The sequence below is a fragment of the Ostrinia furnacalis genome, unplaced genomic scaffold, assembly GCF_004193835.3.
Source record: "Ostrinia furnacalis isolate ACB-3 unplaced genomic scaffold, ASM419383v2 OfSCF4756, whole genome shotgun sequence".
Lineage (NCBI taxonomy): Eukaryota > Metazoa > Arthropoda > Insecta > Lepidoptera > Crambidae > Ostrinia > Ostrinia furnacalis.
The window spans coordinates 1-22,702 of record NW_021134995.1 but is presented as its reverse complement, the minus strand read 5'-3'; the positions used below and the strand labels follow the sequence as shown (position 1 = coordinate 22,702).

Sequence of the window (22,702 nt, the reverse complement as noted above, 5' to 3'; positions counted from 1 at the left end):
AAAAAAATATTAATGGTACCTACATAGTAACAAAGTAGATCACTTATGTTTCATTCTCATGCCTATTATAGGTAAGCTTACAAATACATACCATAATCTAAGGATAATATAGATAAACAAGATAATGTGATTCATAGTCAAAGTATGTATTCGAGAATTTATCATTTTATGCTAACTCTGCAAATCCTGAACTAATTAGTGTTGTTCTGTAACACTTAAAACATAGTCCATAAAGTTCCTTTACCATTACAGATTGTAATTAACGAAAATGATCTATGACATCAGAAGCAAATGTGAACAGGTCAAAATACAAAAGGCTGTTACAAATCTTGAACATTGTGCAAGAGAGTCTAAAATTGTCTGCACATTTGTCAGTAGCTTCAAACACCATATGGCTCATTTATGTAGAAGTTATTAGCTTCAATTAGGACTACAAGTGTTTGTCCAAAAATAAAACTTCATTCATAATCATGAACATAACTCTGAAATGTAGCGAAGGCTGTGTAGTGATTATGGTTTTATCAAGTGAATTGATACTGTGTAACTTCATAACACAAAATGATGATAAAAATGTTATTTGTTTATTTTAGCATTAAAATTCAGATAAAAAATTGTAACAAAGAGGATATCAATGATATCATATTACAGTTTTTTGTAAAGAGGATTATATTAAGTTCTTAGTAAATATGCTATGTTGCATTATTATTCTTATTATGAGAATGAAAATGGCTGTGATTATTTATTATCAGACCACATGGGGTTGGAATAGCTTATAGGAATTTTTGGTTTAGAAATAGTAAAATATTTACAATTGCTATGTTAATCGATATTTTGTAGGTACCTACACATTTTAACTACGTTAGAGCTTGTATATGAATCTGATTTTTAATATTTCAATCGCTATGCTAGTGCCGATCACAAATTTTAGCCTTCAGGATTTTAAACAGAAGCCAGAATAAAATCGGTCTTTTACACAAAACAAACTGCAAATAAAAATTTTAGTTTTAATCTTTTTTTTAGTCTTTATGTAACATGAAATAGGTACCAACAATCTTAAGTTACCAGGATAATAAGATAATAACTTTTTCAGTCTTTTCTTTATGAAAAACCTTCCATCTCATTTAAAACTACCTACCCTGATTTAAACCCTATACCTACCCTATATTATATAGGGATTATCATTAGTAGTTCAAAGAAAATCTATTACACATAGAAATCCACAATGTAGGTTTCCCTCACTCTGAAAATTATAACTCAACCACAGTTTTACAAGACAGAAGTGAACAGTGTAGTCATCTGAGAGGTTTATAACCATAGGCTCAGTATAATTTAATGAATTTCCTATCAATTTTCACTACATTCTTGTTTTTAACCAGAAAGTATCCTATGATAGTAAAAATCAAAATTACTTACCTTCAGATTGTGGTAACTCCTGCTCAACACAGAGACAAATTTTTAGTCAACGCGAAGCACTCCGAAACTATTGTTTTAGAGCAATAATTTTCCGAATTTCATTTGATTCATAAAATGAGATCAATCAATACACACAAAAACAACTTGTATGACATGACATGAACGTCCCGTCCGTTGGTTGGCTGCTTACGTACAACGAAAGAACGTAAACTGAAAATGTAAATATTTCCGAATTATAAATAGTTGACTCTGCTTAATAGTAATTTAATCTAAGCAATGGACCAACTTATGTAGCATACAGTTGATTTTGTTCACTCACAAGTGATAAAACTGACGAAAAAATAAATTATTGCAACTACAATCTTGACAGCTGTCTCAGACGAACGCTCAAATTTACATTCTATGCCTGAAAAGGGTGACCACTCTGTGCCAAAAGAGTAACCTCTATTATGGTACTTACTTATTAGCGCTGCTACCGATACTTTTGGAGTATTAGTATTCTTTGATATTTATTTATGTATTAATTAATACAAACTAAAATGAAATCGGTTATTTACATTATTAAACCTCAAATCATCAATAATATATTTAATGTTTGTTACTTTTTTACAAAAATCTGCTGAACAGAGATTTTTCACATACTTAACTAACAGTGACATAATAATATTGTTGTGTATGTTACGGTAAATGTGATAAATGTGAAAATTATGAATAATCGCCGGTTATTATGAATAATTACCTCATGATTTAGTAAATGTGATTAATATGAAATCATTTATGTATGTATAAAACTAAATAACTTAACCTATTTTACACTATAAATCAAAACATTATGTTATGGGCAATATTATGCAAGAAACATTCTAAACTCATTATGCCAAATTATATCTCATCTCATAATTTGAAATTTTAATACCTACATTACGTTATTAGCTTTATTATGATAAGATAACTAGCGGCCACCCGCGACTTCGTACGCGTGGATCCCGTTTTACCCCCTTAGGAGTGGAGTTTCGTAAAATCCTTTCTTAGCGGATGCCTACGTCATAACATCTACCTGCATGCCAAATTTAAGCCAGATCCGTCCAGTGGTTTGGGCTGTGCGTTGTTGATAGATCACCTCACCTTTGAGTTATTTAGTTATTAGATAAATATTAGAGGAATGATGAGTACTGTTGAATCGTCATGTAATTTACCTATTAACATTTCTTTTAAAGTGGGTGCTTTAAAAGGCTTTAAATCATGTATTATAAAATAAAATAAAATTGCTGTGAACTCTTTATTAATATATAGGTAATTTTATTCAAGATTGGGCAACATTTAAAGTACGTTCTGATACCAAATATACACACGCCTAATACTGAAGTGTATGCTGTATAAAATTAATTTATCTTGCTTGGATTTCCAGTTGATTGATAATTTGTAAATTACTTTGTTATTGAGTTAATATGAAGGTATTGTTATTTGTTTGGTTTAATTTATAAATACTAAAACAAATAAAATATGACTGATATCTTATTCAAGTTTTTGAACGTACCTGTAACATTTTGTTTCTCTTTCTCGCTCTACGTCATTTTCTCACGTTCGATGTGTGGTGTCATGCAGATTTATTCGTGATTATTTTGTGAAGAAATAGTATAATTCTTGGAATGTTTAGTATTTTTATTTCTTTTATTCATTATGTGTAACTTCAATAAACTTGTGTTAGTGACGTTTTGTTGTTCTGGAAGAAAACAGTGAGGAAAATTTTGTTTTATAGTTCACTATGAATTGCCACCAAGTACTGAGTGGTGCCTGTAATTCAGGAGATCAATGTTTTGCTGTGGGTTCTGTGGAGGGAATACCTTTCACGGTAAGTACACCTGTCAAGACCTCAATGGATTTTGATAGCTAAGTCTCGTGACCACGAAAGTTAAATGCCTAATTACTGCTGACAGGAAAATCTAATTTAGCCTACTTTGATAAGCAGAGAACAATTTTCGTTTGGTCACTATTATCTCTAGCTGTTTGTCTATTCATTCAACCTTATTTCATTGCATTAGCTACACAGTATTAAAGATCAGTTTCCTTGGACACTGATTTGCTTTGCTCACACCTTTAAAGTTATTTAAATAACAATATCATAACAAGCCTTTGTTTATCTTGAATAGTTTTTATGGACCATTGTTTCCCTTTACATTTATTATCTTCTGTTTTGTTTCATTAGTACTTTTACCAAAGAAAATTAACATTACCCTTGAATTGAAATAATATTATTGAGGTGACTGGCATTCCTATGTTGAAAGTTACAGCATTTGTTCAGTGAAAGTAATTTGATATAATAAATGCTAGAACCTATTTTTACAGAAACATTGGTACTATAAATTAGACTAAATTTTGATAATTTTAGGCTTACGCAGCAGGATGTAACATAGTGATATTGGCCTCAAACTTTGAAAGAGTTCAAATTATCCCTGGAGCTATCCACGGCTATGTGCGCATTGGCTCTTTGGACTGCAGCACGGACACGGGGAAGATAGCTGCGGCCTACGGAGCTGAAGTGTGCATATTTGAACCCACACCACTCATCCATTCTGCTGCTACCACTCATGTAAGTATTTATTTTGTGTTATGTAATTCAATTTAAGCACTTTTCTTGATTGAATAACAATTTTTATTACACTAAATGTGATTGTACCTCTTGAAAGAGCTGGTTTTTTAAAACAAGTAATAAATTAATAGGGAAACCAGTTTTGTAAATTTACTGTAATTTAAAGTAAATTTTTATTTTGTTTTGTAGTTTTGAAGTTTAATTAATTGTTTGTTTGCATTATAAACCTGAATTCGTAAGTGATTATTCTTTTGAACAAAACTATAGAATCACTCAAATGTGAAGATATTATTATTTATGTCTATAAAGAAAGATAACAATATTTAAGTGAATAAGATAGCACAGAGATTACGCCTTTGCAGATAATTGATTGCTGATAAGTTACTATATTACAGGCATAAATACAAATTTTAATGTGGTGTTTACAACACTGAAATATTCAGCTAGCCATAATGATTTCAAAATTATGCTGAAATATTACTCTCTCTGGTTATACTTATTATTACAATTTCTTTTACTACTATGTGAATTATTGTCTGACTTGAAAATTTCAATGAACTCTTTCATGAAAGAAAAAAGTTTATTATTATAAAGTGTTGTTTGATGTATTATGTAATTATTTTTGGTGTCTGGTACTTTCCTAGAGTTTTTCTGTTAATCATTATTGTTAGTGTAGAATGTAAAGTAGATTACATAAATATTAAAACAGTGTGTATAAATACACAATGCTAAATTACTTCCAACAAAGTTGATAGGAGTCAATTAGTATAGTTTGAAGCATTTAAGGCTTGGTATTTCTTCTAAAGTAGGTATTTCGCGCTGTCAAAATCTGCGCGCGCAATTCTTCGCCGAAAACAGCGCGTCAAAGAGCTCCCGCCACAATTTCCAGCTACACAGTATAGAAATACGCAGTTGGTTAGGTTAGGTTGACTTCCTTCCTTTCAAGCGTCACACTCACAACACTTTCTAATAGAAATCATATCCAAGTGATACAAATTAAAACACCTTTCAGACTTTTTGGGAATATATTCTAGAATCGAATAAATATAAAATATAACTGCAGAAGTAAACACTGTTCAAAGTGGCCGTGGCGTCGCCCGACCTTCTGGAAGTTCTGCGCCGGCTTAAAGAATTTCAAGATTACGTCACCCGACCTATCGGTAGGCCATTGGGAGCTTGAGCGATTGGATTTTTTTTATGATAAGTTACTCTTAGTAGCGATTATTTAGAGCTTGGATAATAAATTTAATTATAGTTGTTGCAATTCACGAAGCTTTGCATGTGGTTAATAACATTAATCAGTATAGGTACGTATCAAAAATTTTAGCTTTCTCCAGTAACACTGGTATTATTATACTGTGACTCATCAAAGTCATCATTGTCAAAAATATTGACAAATCGAGAACTGTCACGTCCAAAAAACTGGCACGCGTCCGTCCTCCGTAAGCGCCACCGCGCGACTGATTGAGATTGTCCAAGCCGTCATGGGCGATTTTTTCCACATTTTTTAACATAGTAACTAAATAAGACGCAATATAAAAATTTCATCCGTTAAAAGCCCTCAAGTTATTTCTGAACTTTAGTTTAGTAAAAGATTCAGAATCTCAAATCGCTTATTTTAAAAATAAAACCATTATTAGAAAACGAATAGAGGTAACTTTGGGAATTTATTCTATCGAGTCAACTTCATCAAATCGTGTTTCCATCCGTTAATAGCCCTAGAAAATATCCTCAACTATGCTCAAAAAAAATCTTAGCCTTTTATTTTACTGTTTAGTACCTCAAAAATGAAAAATGAAAACCTCATTTTCGCCATTTTCTCTGTTACCCGGCCTTAATTGGAATTGTTGATTTTGTTACAATACTTTTGCCTGGTTATATTTGGAATACTAGGCCATTGGATGGTATTTAATGACTGGGTAATTTAGTTTTAATTTTGTATTCAGTCCTGATCAGAAGTGGTTCAAAAATTGTATGTAAAATATGAAAATTTCCTTTAGCTTACAAATGCTATTTCTCAATGATATGCATATATCTCAATCTGTCACGCAGTAATGAATAGCTCTTAAAGAGACAATGCATCGTAACGACCCTCACTTGCGTCATTAGTTATGGCCTAATTAGAAAAATGTGATAAATTGATATTTCTACATACTATTGCTTTTGATTATTTAAGTTGTAATATAATTTTATGAGGCTCAGAGATAAACATATACACAGACAACATAACATTCACCCATTTAATTAAAAAAATTGATGACAAAGTGATTATTAGGTCTTTTCCTAAGGTCTATCAAAATCGGTTCATCATTTTAGGTGGGACATAACAGCTATACTTTTTCGTATTTGAGAAATTGAGATTTGACTTCTGAATGCATGAATAAAATAATGCAATGCACTATCATTTTGTTCATATTTTTCACACACACACCTAGGATGTTTTAATTATTTTCCACTGTTGTAGCAATGTAGCAATCTATTTGAATGCAGGCAGACTATTAATAATAATAATGTGTATCCTCCCGGTGCAGTATTATCTAGTTGTTACCTAAACCACTTTATAATAGTGCCGCATAATCATTGCGGGCGCGAATCTGTCACTTCAATTGATCAATTTCTGCTGGACAAAAGTGAGCTCTACGCGTATCCTTACGTTTATTTTTCAATTTCTTGCGTCATGTGACTTACACCCGTATTCACAAACATTACTATGAGGTCTTATAGTCCGCGTGGACGCACAGGGTCCCAAAAACTTATTTTTTGATAATACTTGAGTGGCGGAGTGACACACATGAACCAATCACAGAGGTTTATTCAGCGCTGTGCGTTCGACTTCGCATAGCGTTACCGCTTCACGTAAGCAAGTATCGTTTGTGAATACGGCTGTTACTGATTGGCAGGGTCTGGAGTATCGCTGGGTGCAGACTGGCAAGCTAGTGGCGGATGGGCCCATCACCGCGCTGTCATGGAATCTCGAGGGAACTAGGCTTCTGACGGGCGGCAAGATTTTACAACTTTGGCACCAGGCGTCGCTTTATCAGGATGACAGTCAGCGTACGTATTTACGGTGTTTTAATATCGTGCAGATTTCATCACGGACGCGGGATTGTACAAGCTTTTCATGCGAGTATTTATTGTCCCGCGTGCCTATTCTACGGATTACAATAAATACATGTACGAGAAGGACACTTACGGGTGTCACGCTTAATAAATCCGCACGATATTAAAACACCCTTAGAGCTAATGGATTAAGCTTTTGACTGATGGAGGTTTTACAGTGTACACCGAGAGAGTGGATAAAGATGGTGCATTTGAGTGATTTCGGCCATGGCCGATCTTTACGGTAAACTCCCGTGCACAGCGCGCGTGAAAGTAGATAACATAGTTAAACAGCTTAAATACTAGCAGGTATCTACGATGTAGACCGGTATCTTCGCGTCGACCTTCGTCTTAGTTAGGTACTCATAAGTACGATTAGAAAAGTTACGGATATCAAAGTAATTAGACTTCTAATTTAGTTTAAACAAACTACAATACTACCATTTATACGCCTTTGAAAACGCCCGTATAATTATGAAACGCTATAATAATTTCAAACAATACACTACTGGCGTGTGTTATCTAACGTTGCGTTATTTGGTTTTATTGATAACATTTTGATTGATTGCGATCAAACAGTATTCTGGTTCATTTCATTCGTAAATAGACCATCATTAACTAATGATTATTATTGAACTCGATTAAATTAAACTGCATTGAATATGTAAATGTTTATTGTTTTTAATATTTTTACGAAATCGCAGCCAATTTCAATATTATCGGAATGGCATCGAAAGATATTTCCGTTCATCTTGACGTGGCCATCATACACGTTTCGTAATCTTTATTACACGATGATCGTTCTCGGGCATCGCTCACATCGAAATGTGAATTAATTCCAAGGTGACTTTTGATTTAAAGTTGGAAACCAATTGTTCCTTATTTCACGATATGATCAATGCAATGTCGCTGTTGTTTAAGCTCTTTTTAATGGGTTTTTAAAGCGAAAAGTACAAAATAAAGCTACTAGTTTCATAGGGCATATCTAGTAAGAGATCTGAGATGTAATTTGAAACTATAGAAATCGTATCTACTTTTTTCAAGGCTATTCACAAGATAACTTTATTAGACATTAATTACGCAGATATGAGCAATATTTTAATTTTTGCCTTATATTTCAGCAAGCTCCGGAGTCACATTTCAAATCGGTGGAAGCGACAAAGATGAAAAACCAAAGCAACAAGAGGAAGAAGAGCCCGTGAGTAACTTCCACATTGTAAAGGCATAATATGACTGATAAGATAACAGATTCAACAATGCATTCCGCCTCTGTTATCTATTTCATTATCTATGGGGAACCTCTATTATAGCTCTTATTCCACTAAATTGCCCAATAACAAATTCTAAAGTAGCGCACTTCAGTAGTAATTTAATTTTGAATATCTTTATTGATACGTTGGTTGTGTACAGGAAAATAGAGATCAATGAGACATTGGACAATGATCTTTTTTCCCTGTACCCTTCACATGTATATCGAATTATAATTTAAGCAATATTTACATTACATAATTATCGTAGTTACTATGTAAATAAAAACTATCTTAGTAAAATAACTGATAATTTTTCAGTGAAACGTTCGTATGTTGCCTCTACAATTTCTCATCAATCAATAGTCAATAAGTCAACAATAATGGTTCATTGGATAAGATGATATGTCAATGATCCTGCGTCGGATCTGCGCACGAGTCGGAATATTTACGGCGAACTGTTTATTTACTCGCTCGGACGCGCAATTATTCACTGGCACTGTCTTATCTCAGTGATATCTAACTCAATTTCTTTATAAACTCGCTCGGAATCTTGTGATAATGTTAGGTTTCTGCAAATATTTATCTAAATAATCCGAAGGTCGTCTGCAAAAAATCTTTTAGCTTGCTACAGTACAGTTACTACATCGATTTAACGTGTTTTTAATATCGTGCGGATTTCATCACGGACGCGGGATTGTCCCGCATGCGTGACACACCAGCAAGTGTCCTTTTCATACAAGTATAACGCATGCGGAGCGATCCCGTGTCCGTGATGAAATCCGCACGCGGATTGAATGGAAAGGTGTATATTTCAATATTGCAATATTCTTAGGCGCTAAAGAATTCATAATTTAAAAAAGTTAATAATCACAATATGTATAGTCAATTAACCATGTCGCCTTGTTAACTAACACATTATTGGCTTTCATGAAGTAGACTACATCCAAACATTACATAAGCACATAATATTTTGATTTCGAGGAGATATAACAGACATGACAAACTGCAGAATATTGCATCAAATGTACGAAATGCACTAATTGGTTATGAAAACATGCACCATTCGTCCTCACTGCATATAATTAGACTTCCAAAAAAACTTATTCAGTATGCACGACGTTTTGCAAACAAAACATTTGCAATCAAAACACAACTGCATTTTATGTAGTTGTACAGTCAGCGTCAAATACCTAGTTCGTGACACCCTAAGTGGCCAAAAAGTTGACAGCACAACCTCAATTCACTTGTAGAAAAAACCTGTTGCGAACTTCTGGGCTACTTTGGGTGTCACAAACTATTTGACCCTGAGTGTAATAGGTATTTTGCAATAATTTTCGGCGATATGAATTTGGTTGAAATGAAAAGATGTGAGGTCGACTGTACAATAATGTTTCACACACTACACTGCACTGTAGCATCTTAAGTGGTTGAAATAGGGGCTACTTACTTACATTGCAATATAAATATATTTCAGGTCAAAATTGAATGAAATGTTTTTAATTTGATTTGACTGGCGGATTGCAAGCGTTGTTTAAGCGTAGCGAAAACGTGGCCGCTCCGCTTTGAAAACGCTTGTAATCCGCCAGTCAAATCAAATTAAAAACATTTTATTCACTTTTGACCACTGGTGGCAACTTTGGACGTCAAATACAGTTAAAAAAAAAGGTAGCCCTTACATGTCTCCTTATCTCTTATCTATCACCAGCGCTTTGAGACAAACATTGGCAAGTGCCGTAAAGAAAGTGTGGCAGGAGGGCCCTTAGTCTAAAGTCATAAATGTTTCTTTCAGGGCTGGATATGCGTGTGGCAGTGCCACACGGCGACACCGGCCCACCACCTCGCGTTCTCACCAGACGGCGTGCTGTTCGCCACCTCCGGCATTAACGACAGACTCGTTAAAATCTGGTACCAGAACAAAGGTAATAAACTTATACGGCCGGCTTGATTTGCCCATTATTTATATTTTAGGGTTATGCGGTCGTTACGTCATATTACTTTTTTTTAAACTACTGCGTTAGGCCGGCAATACACGGACCGCTTGAAGCAGTCAGGGTCGACAGCTTCAAGCTGCGACTGCACAGTGAACTGCAGAGTTCTATGGACGCACATACACGAACCGCTCGAGCAGTTGCAACTGATTCGGGCGGTCGGTCGACAGCACGGTGAATTTTCTGCCGGCCTTAAACAATATTAACTGTACTTCTTTTGTTTTTCGATTCATTTCGTTTAGGATTACCTAACCCTCACGTCTGGTGTAGTTATAACGCAAGCAATATTGTAAACTAAAGTTATAGATCGCGCCCCACCAATTTTTGGTCGAGGGAAGGGCGGGGTGCAGGGAGTTTGATCCAAGCAATCCAAGTAGTGTGCATGTGCACTCATGGATTAGCGATTAGCGTGTATCGATAACATTCAAACATTAGCGAAAGAATGGTGGGGCGCGTCTTCGTGGATGGTACGATCTATACTATGCTTACTTAGATATTTAAAATTATGCAAACAAATCATAATTATGGTAATAAAATGAGTCAGGGTACTTCAGATCTAGGACATTCCCTGTACCATTAAAGCTGGCTTGCAGCCAAAAAAGGAACGATTAATGTCCAACTTTCATAGAGTAACGTACGAGAACAGCAATTTTATAGCAAATAGTTTGTTTGCGCTGTCTAGACCGATAAATGAAGTGTGTCAGTCTGTGATTTAGTCCAAAGATACGCAGTATATCCTTATAGTTAATTCTTCTATATCCTTTTTCTTCTACATAACTATGTACTTTTAATAAACAAAAAATAAACTATATTAATGGGTTTATCAAATATTTACCTACAACTAATAAGGCTCTAAACTTTGCACGTGACAGCGGCTTTACTTTTCTGATTCACTGTTGATTGTTTACATAGTAATATACTTTGTTTGGCACTAGTTTTACGTAGCAAATAAAGGACAGTGATAAGTTGTAAATAGGTGCTTGTCCGTGTTCGTAGTACAGCAACAAGCGATAAGGTTTTTATTTATTTCGCCATTGTCTCGTAATGTCAATATTTTGGATAAAGGACCGAATGTTTCAATGTTAAATTAATACAAACTCTTACTCCTTAAAGCCCATTTTCCACCGCCAAAGAGGTATGAAATAGGGATGTTTAAATGAGCGGTCTTCGTGTACATAAAATAAGAGCGATAGCGAGCTCATTTTTACTCTTTTTACCTTCTTTCTACTCTTTGTTGGTGGCAACAGACGTAATGCTATTTCGTATTGCGCTCGCGTTGAAAAATCCGCTTAGGCTGGCTTACGAAATATTTGAATTTTAACTTTATATAATAATAATAATAATGGCCCTGCTCCGCTGCCAGCGGGTTAACTATTTTTAAGATTTTTGTTTTTATGTTTTTTTTTGATAATTAGGTACATTGTAAAAAGAAAAAAATAAAAATGAATAAAGAAATAATAATAACTTTATTTGTCCAAAACACAATCGTGATGTTAAATAAGGTACATGTTAAAAATTTATGTAGTACATTGGTAGGCGAGATTGACAACTACCCTCCGCGCTAGTAATAAGACTGTGTTGCGGCAATATTGCTACAGCTAAAGTTTTTGAAGTCCAAAATGCCTCATTGTAACAACTACAATATTGTTTTTGTTTGTTCTAGTATTGTATCAGCAGACTCACAACGACCATTCCCAGCAGGAGTTGAACTATACGTTCATTTACGTAGCACATCCGCGGGCTGTCACCCACCTTTCATGGCGCAAAACCAGCAAATACATGCCCAAGTAAGTGTCTCGACATTAATAAATGTTACTTTTAGAATTTCATAAATGATTTGATATGATTGATTGATATTAATGCTGTTACTCCTAATTTCGAAATTATTTTTCATCTTGCTTCAACTGCTTGAAAACTGCAAACGATCCTTGGGTATTGTTGGAGAACACTTTTTTTTTAAAGATTATTAGTTATTTGTATTGCCTAAGTTACTAATAGTCCCGTTAGCCCCTCGTGTTAAGCTAAATAAGCTTGTGTTACGAGTGGGCTCACCACAACAGTCGAGCGGCGGTGGGATTCGAACCCGCGTTCCTCGGATCTCGAGTAGGCCACTCCGACCCCATCACCGTTCGGCTATCGTGGCTATTTAGTAATCCTGAATTTCTGTTCATCTCAGGGGCAGCGTCGGCAACGTGCTAGTGACGTCATGCGTGGACAACATCTGCCGCGTGTGGGCCGAGACTCTTCTACCAGACGACGAGTGGGGCGGTTGCGTCCCAGCGCATGCGCGCTCACCGCCGCGCCGCCAGCGCGCCACGCACCGTCATAAGCACCGGTTCATGCAGCGGCTCAAGCATATGAAGTGAGTGCGGTAACTAGCTGTGACGTCACAGGCGTGAGCTATGACTCTTCTACCAGACGACGAGTGGGGCGATTGCGTCCCAGCGCATGCCCGCTCGCCGCCGCGCCGCCAGCGCGCCACGCACCGTCATAAGCACCGGTTCATGCAGCGGCTTAAGCACATGAAGTAAGTGCGGTAACTAGCTGTGACGTCACAGGCGTGAGCTATGACTCTTCTACCAGACGACGAGTGGGGCGGTTGCGTCCCAGCGCATGCGCGCTCGCCGCCGCGCCGCCAGCGCGCCACGCACCGTCATAAGCACCGGTTCATGCAGCGGCTCAAGCACATGAAGTGAGTGCGGTAACTAGCTGTGACGTCACAGACGTGAGCTATGACTCTACTACCAGACGACGAATGGGGCGGTTGCGTCCCAGCTCGCGCTCGCTCGCCGCCGCGCCGCCAGCGCGCCACGCACCGCCACAAGCACCGGTTCATGCAGCGGCTCAAGCATATGAAGTGAGTGCGGTAACTAGCTGTGACGTCACAGACGTGGGCTATGACTCTACTACCAGACGACGAATGGGGCGGTTGCGTCCCAGCTCACGCTCGCTCGCCGCCGCGCCGCCAGCGCGCCACGCACCGTCATAAGCACCGGTTCATGCAGCGGCTCAAGCACATGAAGTGAGTGCGGTAACTAGCTGTGACATCACAGACGTGAGCTATGACTCTACTACCAGACGACGAGTAGGGCGGCTGCGTCCCAGCGCATGCCCGCTCGCCGCCGCGCCGCCAGCGCGCCACGCACCGTCATAAGCACCGGTTCATGCAGCGGCTTAAGCACATGAAGTGAGTGCGGTAACTAGCTGTGACGTCACAGGCTCGAGCTATGACTCTACTGCCAGACGACGAATGGGGCGGCTGCGTCCCAGCTCACGCTCGCTCGCCGCCGCGCCGCCAGCGCGCCACGCACCGTCATAAGCACCGGTTCATGCAGCGGCTCAAGCAATGAAGTGAGTGCGGTGTCTGGCTTGTGACGTCACAGACCATGACGTCATAGGTGTGTGCTATTATGTTCCCGCCGCGCACCTGTTTATGCAGCAGCTTTAGCACATTAAATGCTGTACCTATCTAGCAAGTGACATCACAGGCGTATTTTGTCGGGACGAGTTGCTACTGTGCAGATTTGTCCTTCAATAACACCATTGTATGGATATGGATCTTCAATTAATACTTTCCTTTGCCCAATAATTAGCACAAAGCTCATCAGTCGTAAATACCCGAGGTCTCTGAACATGATGGCGATTAAAATAAGACGGAGTGAAGGCGAATTTCTGGAAAGAGATGGAAGGAGAGTAAAGAACGTGTACCTTTAACGCCCGAGTCCAAACCTCACTTATCCTATTTTAAGTTTGTTTCTTTATTATTTGGGTATCAACATTTATTTGTCAACTCAGCACTAATGTTTCAGGACATGTTTCCATATCAGACGGAACGCGCAGTCGTCCAAACAGCCGGGCGCGCCCATACCCACTCTGCCTTCCACGTACAGCGCCCACGACTTCCACAATCCTTACCACTCCAGCTCTTACACGGGAGGTGAGTTGAGTTCAGTTGGCGGCACATCAAGCTACTAAAGTCCGGTTGCCGAGCACATAGAATTTCGTACAATGACCCCAAGCTACCCATCCTTTTCGCTCACGCGTAATTATATTGCTGTCGCGACTGTGCGACGGACAGCCACAGTGAGTGTGCTCGGCGACTGGACTTTATCACAGAATAATAATATGTACTACGCACAGAAAGTTTATTTTGTATTAAATAAAAAACTACTCAATTAATATGGTGTAATTTAGCTTGTCTCAGAGTCGAGCACCATTTCGTTTACATACGTCAGTGATCGGTACTGTGCCGATGCGATAGGGCTGACTGCTACAAGAAGCTACTGTGTCGCTATCTAGCGCACCACGCGCATATTTTCTCTTCTTTCCATAGCGAATAACTTTTTTACAATAGGCGAAGAGTACGCGCGCGTACGTCACTCACTATTCGCTCGTGAATCCTTTGTGGATTAATCCCGCCGGCAGGTACGCCGCGCGTGTTTTGTTTTCGATGCCTTCTTATGGAGATGAACAGGCCTGCTACTATGCATTATACCACAGAAGAATAATAATAAGTACTACGTACAGAAGTTTTACTTCGCGAAGGTATTTAAAAAAATGTATGCTCAATGTCATTAACAATATGGTGTAATTTAGCTTGTCTCAAGAGTCAAGCAAGTTTGACAGAAGTTTTGTTGACAAACGTCAGTGATCGGTACTGCGCCGAAGCTATAGGGCTGACTTCGGTAAAATGATGTGACGTGAGGTGCCAATCTGCAGAAAATGGCGGAGGAAATACATGATTTAGCATGAATTATCATGAATAATATTAACTACTTATTTACCTCTCAGTGTCTTGAGGCAACTTAAAAAAGTACATTCTGTGTTTTTATTATTATTTAGGCAGTTAAATACTGCACAGTATTTAGTACACCATTTTCTTTATTTTCTTCCATCATACACAAGAATACGCGTGCGTGAGTCAATGTTCGCTCGTATGTGAGGCCTTGTCGAATAGTACTCTTGTAGGGGGCAATCGTGCGTGTTTTGTTTTCGATGTAAACTCGCGGAGATGAACAGGCCTGATTATACGTAATAGGTTCGATTTTGTAACAAATGGAATGGTATAGTCTGATGTACTGTCCTCTTTGATGATAACAGTAGACGATTGAGATTATAAGTTTATTTGCTTGTGACCTCTTTCACTCTATTAATTAAATTAGGTGACTCAATCAGTCCGCCTAGATACAATAATTACACTCGTTCTGTAAGTATTAGAATATAGTCATATCTGAATCAATATACTACAAAATAATAACGGTACACGTTCCGTATAGAGATATTTCTAATCTTTAGTGGACTTTCTACTATTGTCAACTTTGAGGAATCATAGTATTTGGTTTAGATGTATCGAATTTTAAGCTGCCCACAGTGCCCACCTAATGCAATTTAACTCTCAAACAGACAATATTGGACATTAGGGTAATAAAATTATGACTGCGAATCCCAACGCCCATTATTGCAATCTAGTAACCATACTATATTGAATCTATGGCCTAACTGGGGTCCCGTGCGTAGTGGCGAAGATCGATTTAGCGAAGTACGTTTTGGCGAAAAACACTCATGATGGTACGCTGGAGCGAAAGGCTACTGAAGCGAAACACTCGCGGCCGAAAAATAACTTTGCTGACCTAAGAGAGCTTAGTGTTGATTTATATTAAAAGTTTATTTGTTGATCAATGACATTTAGTAACAATTTAATTTCATGAAAATACATGTTATTTCCGAGTCAAAATATGTTTTTATTTTTTTTATCATTAAAAATTTAATATAATAAACATTTCATATAAATCAAAATGAAGGTCTTCTAGGTCATCAAAATTACTTTTTCGGCCGCGAGTGTTTCGCTTCAGTAGCCTTTCGCTCCAGCGTACCAACATGAATGTTTTTCACTAAAACGTACTTCGCTAAATCGATCTTCGCCACTACGTACGGGATCCGCCTAACTGTGTGGCCAAAAAACTTTGAAAATTATTGTCCGATTACGGGTTAATCTCGGAATAGTTCTTCTATAATAGTGATACAGGCGATTTCTCCAATCCAGGCCTTCATTTCCACCTCGCCGCGTCAATAAACGCAGAAACAGACATCCCGCTTGTGCCTTCGTTGGCGGGAGGCGGTCGCTTCATACTGCATTGGTTGCACAACAAGGAGATGCACTTCACTAGCCAAGCGGAGGCTATACTGCACGACCTCACTAAAAAGGTTGGTTTACTTGTGTTTTATTATCTTTTACAAAGGTCTCACGTGATCTGTCAATAACCAATGACATTAATGTGCTGCATCTAATTTTATTTATTATACGTGTAGCGCTTATCTGAATCGGTTCCTGAGGTATGCGAGCGGCATGAGAGGGTGTTTTAGTGACGGTCAAACGTCAGTGAGACTTCAGATTGTCAGAATGTCATCCCGTGCCGCTCCAATATAGATGACCCACACTGAACTGTCCCACCAAACTCAATGACAGGTGGGCGCTACCATCGTTCAACTATATGGTTTCCAACATGGCAAAAATCGGAACCAGCGATCCGGTATTGACGGTGGCGCCTCACTGTCAATGTCATGCATAGGACAGTTCAGTATTTTGGAACTATACCTCAGGCACTAACTCAGTTCGCTATACCTATAGTGAGACTATTTTGTACTTTTCTTTATTAAAATGTCAAGCTGTTAAAATCGGTTTTGTGATTAGAAAGAAATATGAATTTTATGAATACTTGATTTCACTGAGTGAAACATTGCGTTGTTTTATTATTGTTGATGATGTCAAAATCAACCTAACCCTGATTAATTACCGTTGTATCTATTTCCACGTCCTAATAATTTAATTTCTCTACAGATATTAGATAAAGAAGAAACGGATGAAGCTGGTTCAGGTTCCGACCACACCGCACATCCAGAAGGGGAAAACGAGACAAGTATGTTCTATACAACTTTTATCAGACGCTTTGGGTAATATTTGGCGAAACTATTATACTGCTTAGAATATAACCTGTTATTGATCTAACCTAATATTACTGCGCTTGTGTTATTTACTAATAATATGGTATTTACTGTTGTTGTATTTAGTGTAATCGAGTCATTATAACGAGCTGCTGCGTAAAAGCCGTTGAGCTTAGAGTCCCCACACTAGCGTTTTTTGAGCGTCAGTAAGCTGACTTGGATCTTAAGACAAGGCAATAAGATTAAAAAGCACGTGGTAAGGTATGCATACTATGTATATTGCCACAACTGGACGAAAATCTCTAGTGTGGGATAGGCCTTACATAAAGTGTTCGTGCGCTTCGTAATATTTAGCTTCTCTGCCCATTCCATGCTGCCATAGGACAGGCACATAGACGGCCTAGCCATCATTTGACTAAAGCTCAGTCCGAGGATAACAGCAATAGTGATGAGCAGCCAGGTAAAGTATCGATTCATCGACTGCCAGCTACATTACATTACATACTATTATTATTGATACTTAATACATTACTTTCATACCCTAAACACGCCTTACAAGATCAAGTTAGTATACAGACTCATTTATTTATTATTATAACAGATAGACTATATTTATTTTATTTATTAATAGCTACAGTTACAGTACATAGAATACTACTTATTTAGTAAAAATACAGCTACAAATCTACTCACAAAACTGACAAAAGAAACACAAAATTACCTACAAACATTTTTTGGACATTATTACGAGTACAAAAAAAAATACAATCTCTTGTGATCAGAATTTAAACTGAACGACGTTTCACATTATATCCGTGGTTTATAATTACTCTCTATGATAGTTGATTTCCAAATGTAACCAAAGATCAACACAGTATTAACTTGTTCAAAGGTAATCAATTAATCATTTTACAACAGGTAGTGGCAACCACAGTCACCCGAGTCTGTCCAACACGACGTCTATAAACTCGATAGCGACTGACGTCACCTGCACCCACCTTCCCGATTCCTTGGATGCTAAGATCGAGTCGCTACTGAGGGATTGGCACCAGAGTCCGGATCTGTTGTTCTCGATACACCCTGTTGATGGCAGCTTTCTTATATGGTAAGTTTTTTTATGAGATATTTTTTTATTTATTTAAAAATGGTCTCCAGAGTGTCTTATAGCACAGAATAATAATAAGTACTACGTACAGAAGTTTTACTTCGCGAAGGTATTTAAAAAAATGTATGCTCAATGTCAACAATATGGTGTAATTTAGCTTGTCTCAAGAGTCAAGCAAGTTTGTCAGAAGTTTTGTTGACAAACGTCAGTGATCGGTACTGCGCCGAAGCTATAGGGCTGACTTCGGTAAAATGATGTGACGTGAGGAGCCAATCTGCAGAAAATGGCGGAGGAAATACATGATTTAGCATGAATTATCATGAATAATATTAACTACTTATTTACCTCTCAGTGTCTTGAGGCAACTTAAAAAAGTACATTCTGTGTTTTTATTATTATTTAGGCAGTTAAATACTGCACAGTATTTAGTACACCATTTTCTTTATTTTTTTCCATCATACACAAGAATACGCGTGCGTGAGTCAATGTTCGCTCGTATGTGAGGCCTTGTCGAATAGTACTCTTGTAGGGGGCAATCGTGCGTGTTTTGTTTTCGATATAAACTCGCGAAGATGAACAGGCCTGCTTATAGTTATATGACGCTGCAACTACTCAAACCATATTGTTGTTGTACACAACGAATACTGGTTAAATAGCAAGTTCAGTCACCTACAATATATTCTATCTCACTCACTCTCAGAAGTTTATCTGAGTGAGGGATAAAATAAAAAAAATCCAACATTTTTAGATTTCTGCATCAATTTAATATTGTGACAATGTTCATTAAATAGTATTTATTTTCTCATCACAAACATTACAATGACACAAGTTTTTAAGCACATTAATTACAATTCAAAAACAAAGTTGTTTGGGTGAGACTGATGCCTGTGATAGGTATTTGCATACCTGTAGTACAGGTCATCAGGCTCCCACCACCCCAGATATTGGCACAATTTATAATTAACTAGCTTTCCGCCCGCGGCTTCGCCCGCGTGGAATTTTGTCTGTCACAGAAAAACTTTATCGCGCGCGTCCCTGTTTCAAAAACCGGGATAAAAACTATCCTATGTTCTTTCCCGGGACTCAAACTATCTCTATGCCAAATTTCATCAAAATCGGTTGCGAGGTTTAAGCGGGAAAGCGTAACAGACAGACAGACAGACAGACAGACAGAGTTACTTTCGCATTTATAATATTAGTTGGGATTAGAGAACCGATATTATATTATATTATTGACTCAGACATGGTAGTGATGTATGGCAAGGATTACAAGGGCAGCGTATTAACTATTAATTAGAGTAATTAACCTAATTAAAAAAGGAAAAGGAACACTAGGATTTGTTATTGTAGTGTGTGTGTGTGTGTGTGTGTGTGTGTGTGTGTATGTGTGTGAGTGGTGAGAGAGAGTTGTGTGTAGAGTAGTCGTGTTTGTACATTTTATGAGCATCGTTAAGTGAGCGTGTGAAAGTACTTTTCAGTTTGATCATAACTTTTAGTTAAAAGGAGGCATCGTAAGCTTTTTTTACATTCAAAAAATGTAAGTTGGTATAACGGAAGTTTCGGCGTTAATTTTATTGTATAAAGAGGGTCCTAGATAGAAAAAGAATCTCTTGGTGAAAGAGTAGGCAGTTGAGGGAACAGTATAAATTTTGTCCTTACGTCGTTTATCTATCTGTACATGAGGAGTTACTTTGTGTTGAAGACGAATAACATCAAGTATAAATAATTGGCGCACAGTCAAAACTTTGCATATCTGGTATGTTGAATTGGTCCGACTGTTATAAAATACAAGTTAAAGCAGACAAGAATTCCTCGGTCTCATAAAGCTGTTGAATGGCCTGGTTTTGCCACTCAGCAACATGCCTACCTGTAAAATGTATTAACAATGGAACATCTCCACAGGGTGTGCGAATGGCTAGACGAGTTACAAGCCGGCGCGATCCGGCAGGCTCAAGTGTCGTTCTCGGCTCGGATTCCTTCAGCTTTTCCGTTAGGAGACGCCACCACTATGTGTACGCCCGCGGCGTTATATCATGCCGCCGCGTTATACCAGCCGCTGTATGTGCGCCACCGAACTAAACCTGTGATACCTGGTGAGTTGATATACCTAAGCAAATTACCGTGTATGAATATTTTTATTTAATCCACAAGTAACATCTTGTTTACTCCTATAATTTTAACCCTTTTTCAAAAGTAATAGATCGCTAAGTTAAATAATAAATAAATGATTATGATTAAATCACACGGTTTCATCATACAAGTTTCGCTCGCTACGCGCACGGGTCATAGCAATGTCACCTTTAAGGTTCTGTAAAATTCTCAGGGCGGTGATATGTAAATGGTTTTTAAGTGATTATCTTGTATGAATCTTTATGGCTCCATAAAGTGATTATCTTTGAATTATCTTGTTTAACCATCCATATTGTTGTAGGACAACAACAACAGCAAGGGGAAACTGTTACGACTCCTTTGGCTAGTGTACAAGAGGAAAAAGATGAGAATGAGTGGCCTCAAGCAGATGAAAATGCAGAAACACAAGAAAATGGTACGTTTAACCAATGAAATTGAAATAAATTTATCAGTTATAAACGTACGAAAGTACGTTAGAAAATTGCTTGCCTGTCACTCGGACTGTATTTTAAATGTAAATCTTATGTGTAAATAGTAATCCTACAAAATCCCTAGGTGCTTGCGAAGAAAACAACAATGAAATGCAAAGGAAGATGAGTGTAGCCACGGAGGACCAAGGCGAAAATCAGGAGGGCGATGTTTTAGACTCAGCGCCCGTCATATCCATGGTCACCAATCATACTAACGGCACGCTTAACCTCTGGCAGCTAACGTTTGATGATAAGTCTAAGTTCTCTCAGGTAAGTGGTAGAAAACAGAATGACATTCAAAATTCAATTGAAACTCAAACTAACCCTTGACTGGTGTAAGTTATAGAATATAAGCTTGAGATTGGTTTGTGGAATATTATATTTTGAACTAGCGGCCGCCCGCGACTTCGTACGCGTGGATCCCGTTTTACCCCCTTCATCTATCTTACACGGTTTAGATTTTTTCATACAAATGTTTTTTCCCGCTAACTCCCGTTCCCGTGGGAATTTTGCAATATCCTATTGTAACTGAGCTTTAAGTTAACGAAGGTATCTGCATGCCAAATTTCAAGCGTCTAACTTAAGCGGTTTAGATTTTTCATACAAAAGGATTTTCCCGCTAATTCCCGTTCCCGCGGGAATTCCTATGTATACTATAACCTGCCCAGGAGTATGAAGAATAATTGTACCAAGTTTCGTCAAAATCCGTTGAGCAGTTTTTGTTTCTATAAGGAACATACAGACAGACAGACAAAAATTTTACTGATTGCATTTTTGACATCAGTATCGATCACTAATCACCCCCAGATAGTTATTTTGAAAATATATTTCATGTACAGAATTGACCTCTCTACAGATTTATTATAAGTATAGATAATCATGACATTTGGTAATAATTTTTATCTTGCTTCAGGTGCTATCTATAGGACATGCCTCAAGAGCGTCCGGCCATAGATTTAGAGTTAATGACATCACATGCCATCCAGTATTACCATTATTGCTTACGACTAGCCATCATAACATATCAGGTAATTATTACAGTGTCTAATTGCATAATCTTAATTAATAGTAGACTAGTAGCAGTAGTAATAGTATTATAGTAGCAGCAAGGTTCTGGAGTGGAGGCCACATACAGAAAAGCGCAGCGTATGACGTCCTCAAGGTCCACTCATAAATGTAGCAGAAAGGCGCTGGATGCGTCATTAGACAACCAACCAACCTATGTTCAGCAGTGGACGTCTTATGGCTGAAATGATGATGATGAAGTAATGCAAAGTATCTCATGTTTTTACGTTGGTCATCTTTTGCAGATAGTGACAGAGAGACCCACAAGCCAGATGACGACACAGCCGCCGGTGGTCTATGTTCTGAGTTGATCATGTGGCGGGTGGAATGTGTGGGGCCTTTGGGCAAATCGGGCGGGGTCTCCGAACTGGCTCGGGTCAATTCGCCCCACTTGTCGGCTTTCAGCAACGTGGCGTGGCTGCCTACTTTGTTACCAAGGTAAGTACCAACACGTTGTTACTTTTTTGCTGTCTTTGGAATAGTTGACTTTAGCGCTCGCCTGTAGCGCCACTGAACAATAAGCTCCTGGTCTCACGTTAAGGCCGGGTAACAGGGAAAATGGCGAAAATGAGGTTTTCATTTTTCATTTTTGAGGTACTAAACAGTACAATAAAAGGCTAAGATTTTTTTTGGGCATAGTTGAGGATATT

General features: G+C 37.9%; 1 protein-coding gene across 1 annotated transcript; it reads left to right on the top strand.

Annotated features, from left to right (window-relative positions):
* Nucleotides 1–2,979: 2,979 nt before the first annotated feature.
* On the top strand, nucleotides 2,980–22,490 carry LOC114359955 (dmX-like protein 2; the record flags this gene model as incomplete). The annotated part of the gene is made up of 16 exons (XM_028314499.1): nucleotides 2,980–3,265; nucleotides 3,803–4,003; nucleotides 6,904–7,057; nucleotides 8,224–8,300; nucleotides 10,142–10,271; nucleotides 12,004–12,127; nucleotides 12,517–12,702; nucleotides 14,150–14,277; nucleotides 16,384–16,544; nucleotides 17,179–17,257; nucleotides 18,201–18,387; nucleotides 20,290–20,480; nucleotides 20,819–20,932; nucleotides 21,073–21,257; nucleotides 21,901–22,015; nucleotides 22,298–22,490. Coding segments are annotated over exons 1-16 (2,312 nt in total), but the record flags the coding sequence as incomplete, so codon positions are not given.
* Between the last annotated feature and the right edge of the window lie 212 nt (nucleotides 22,491–22,702).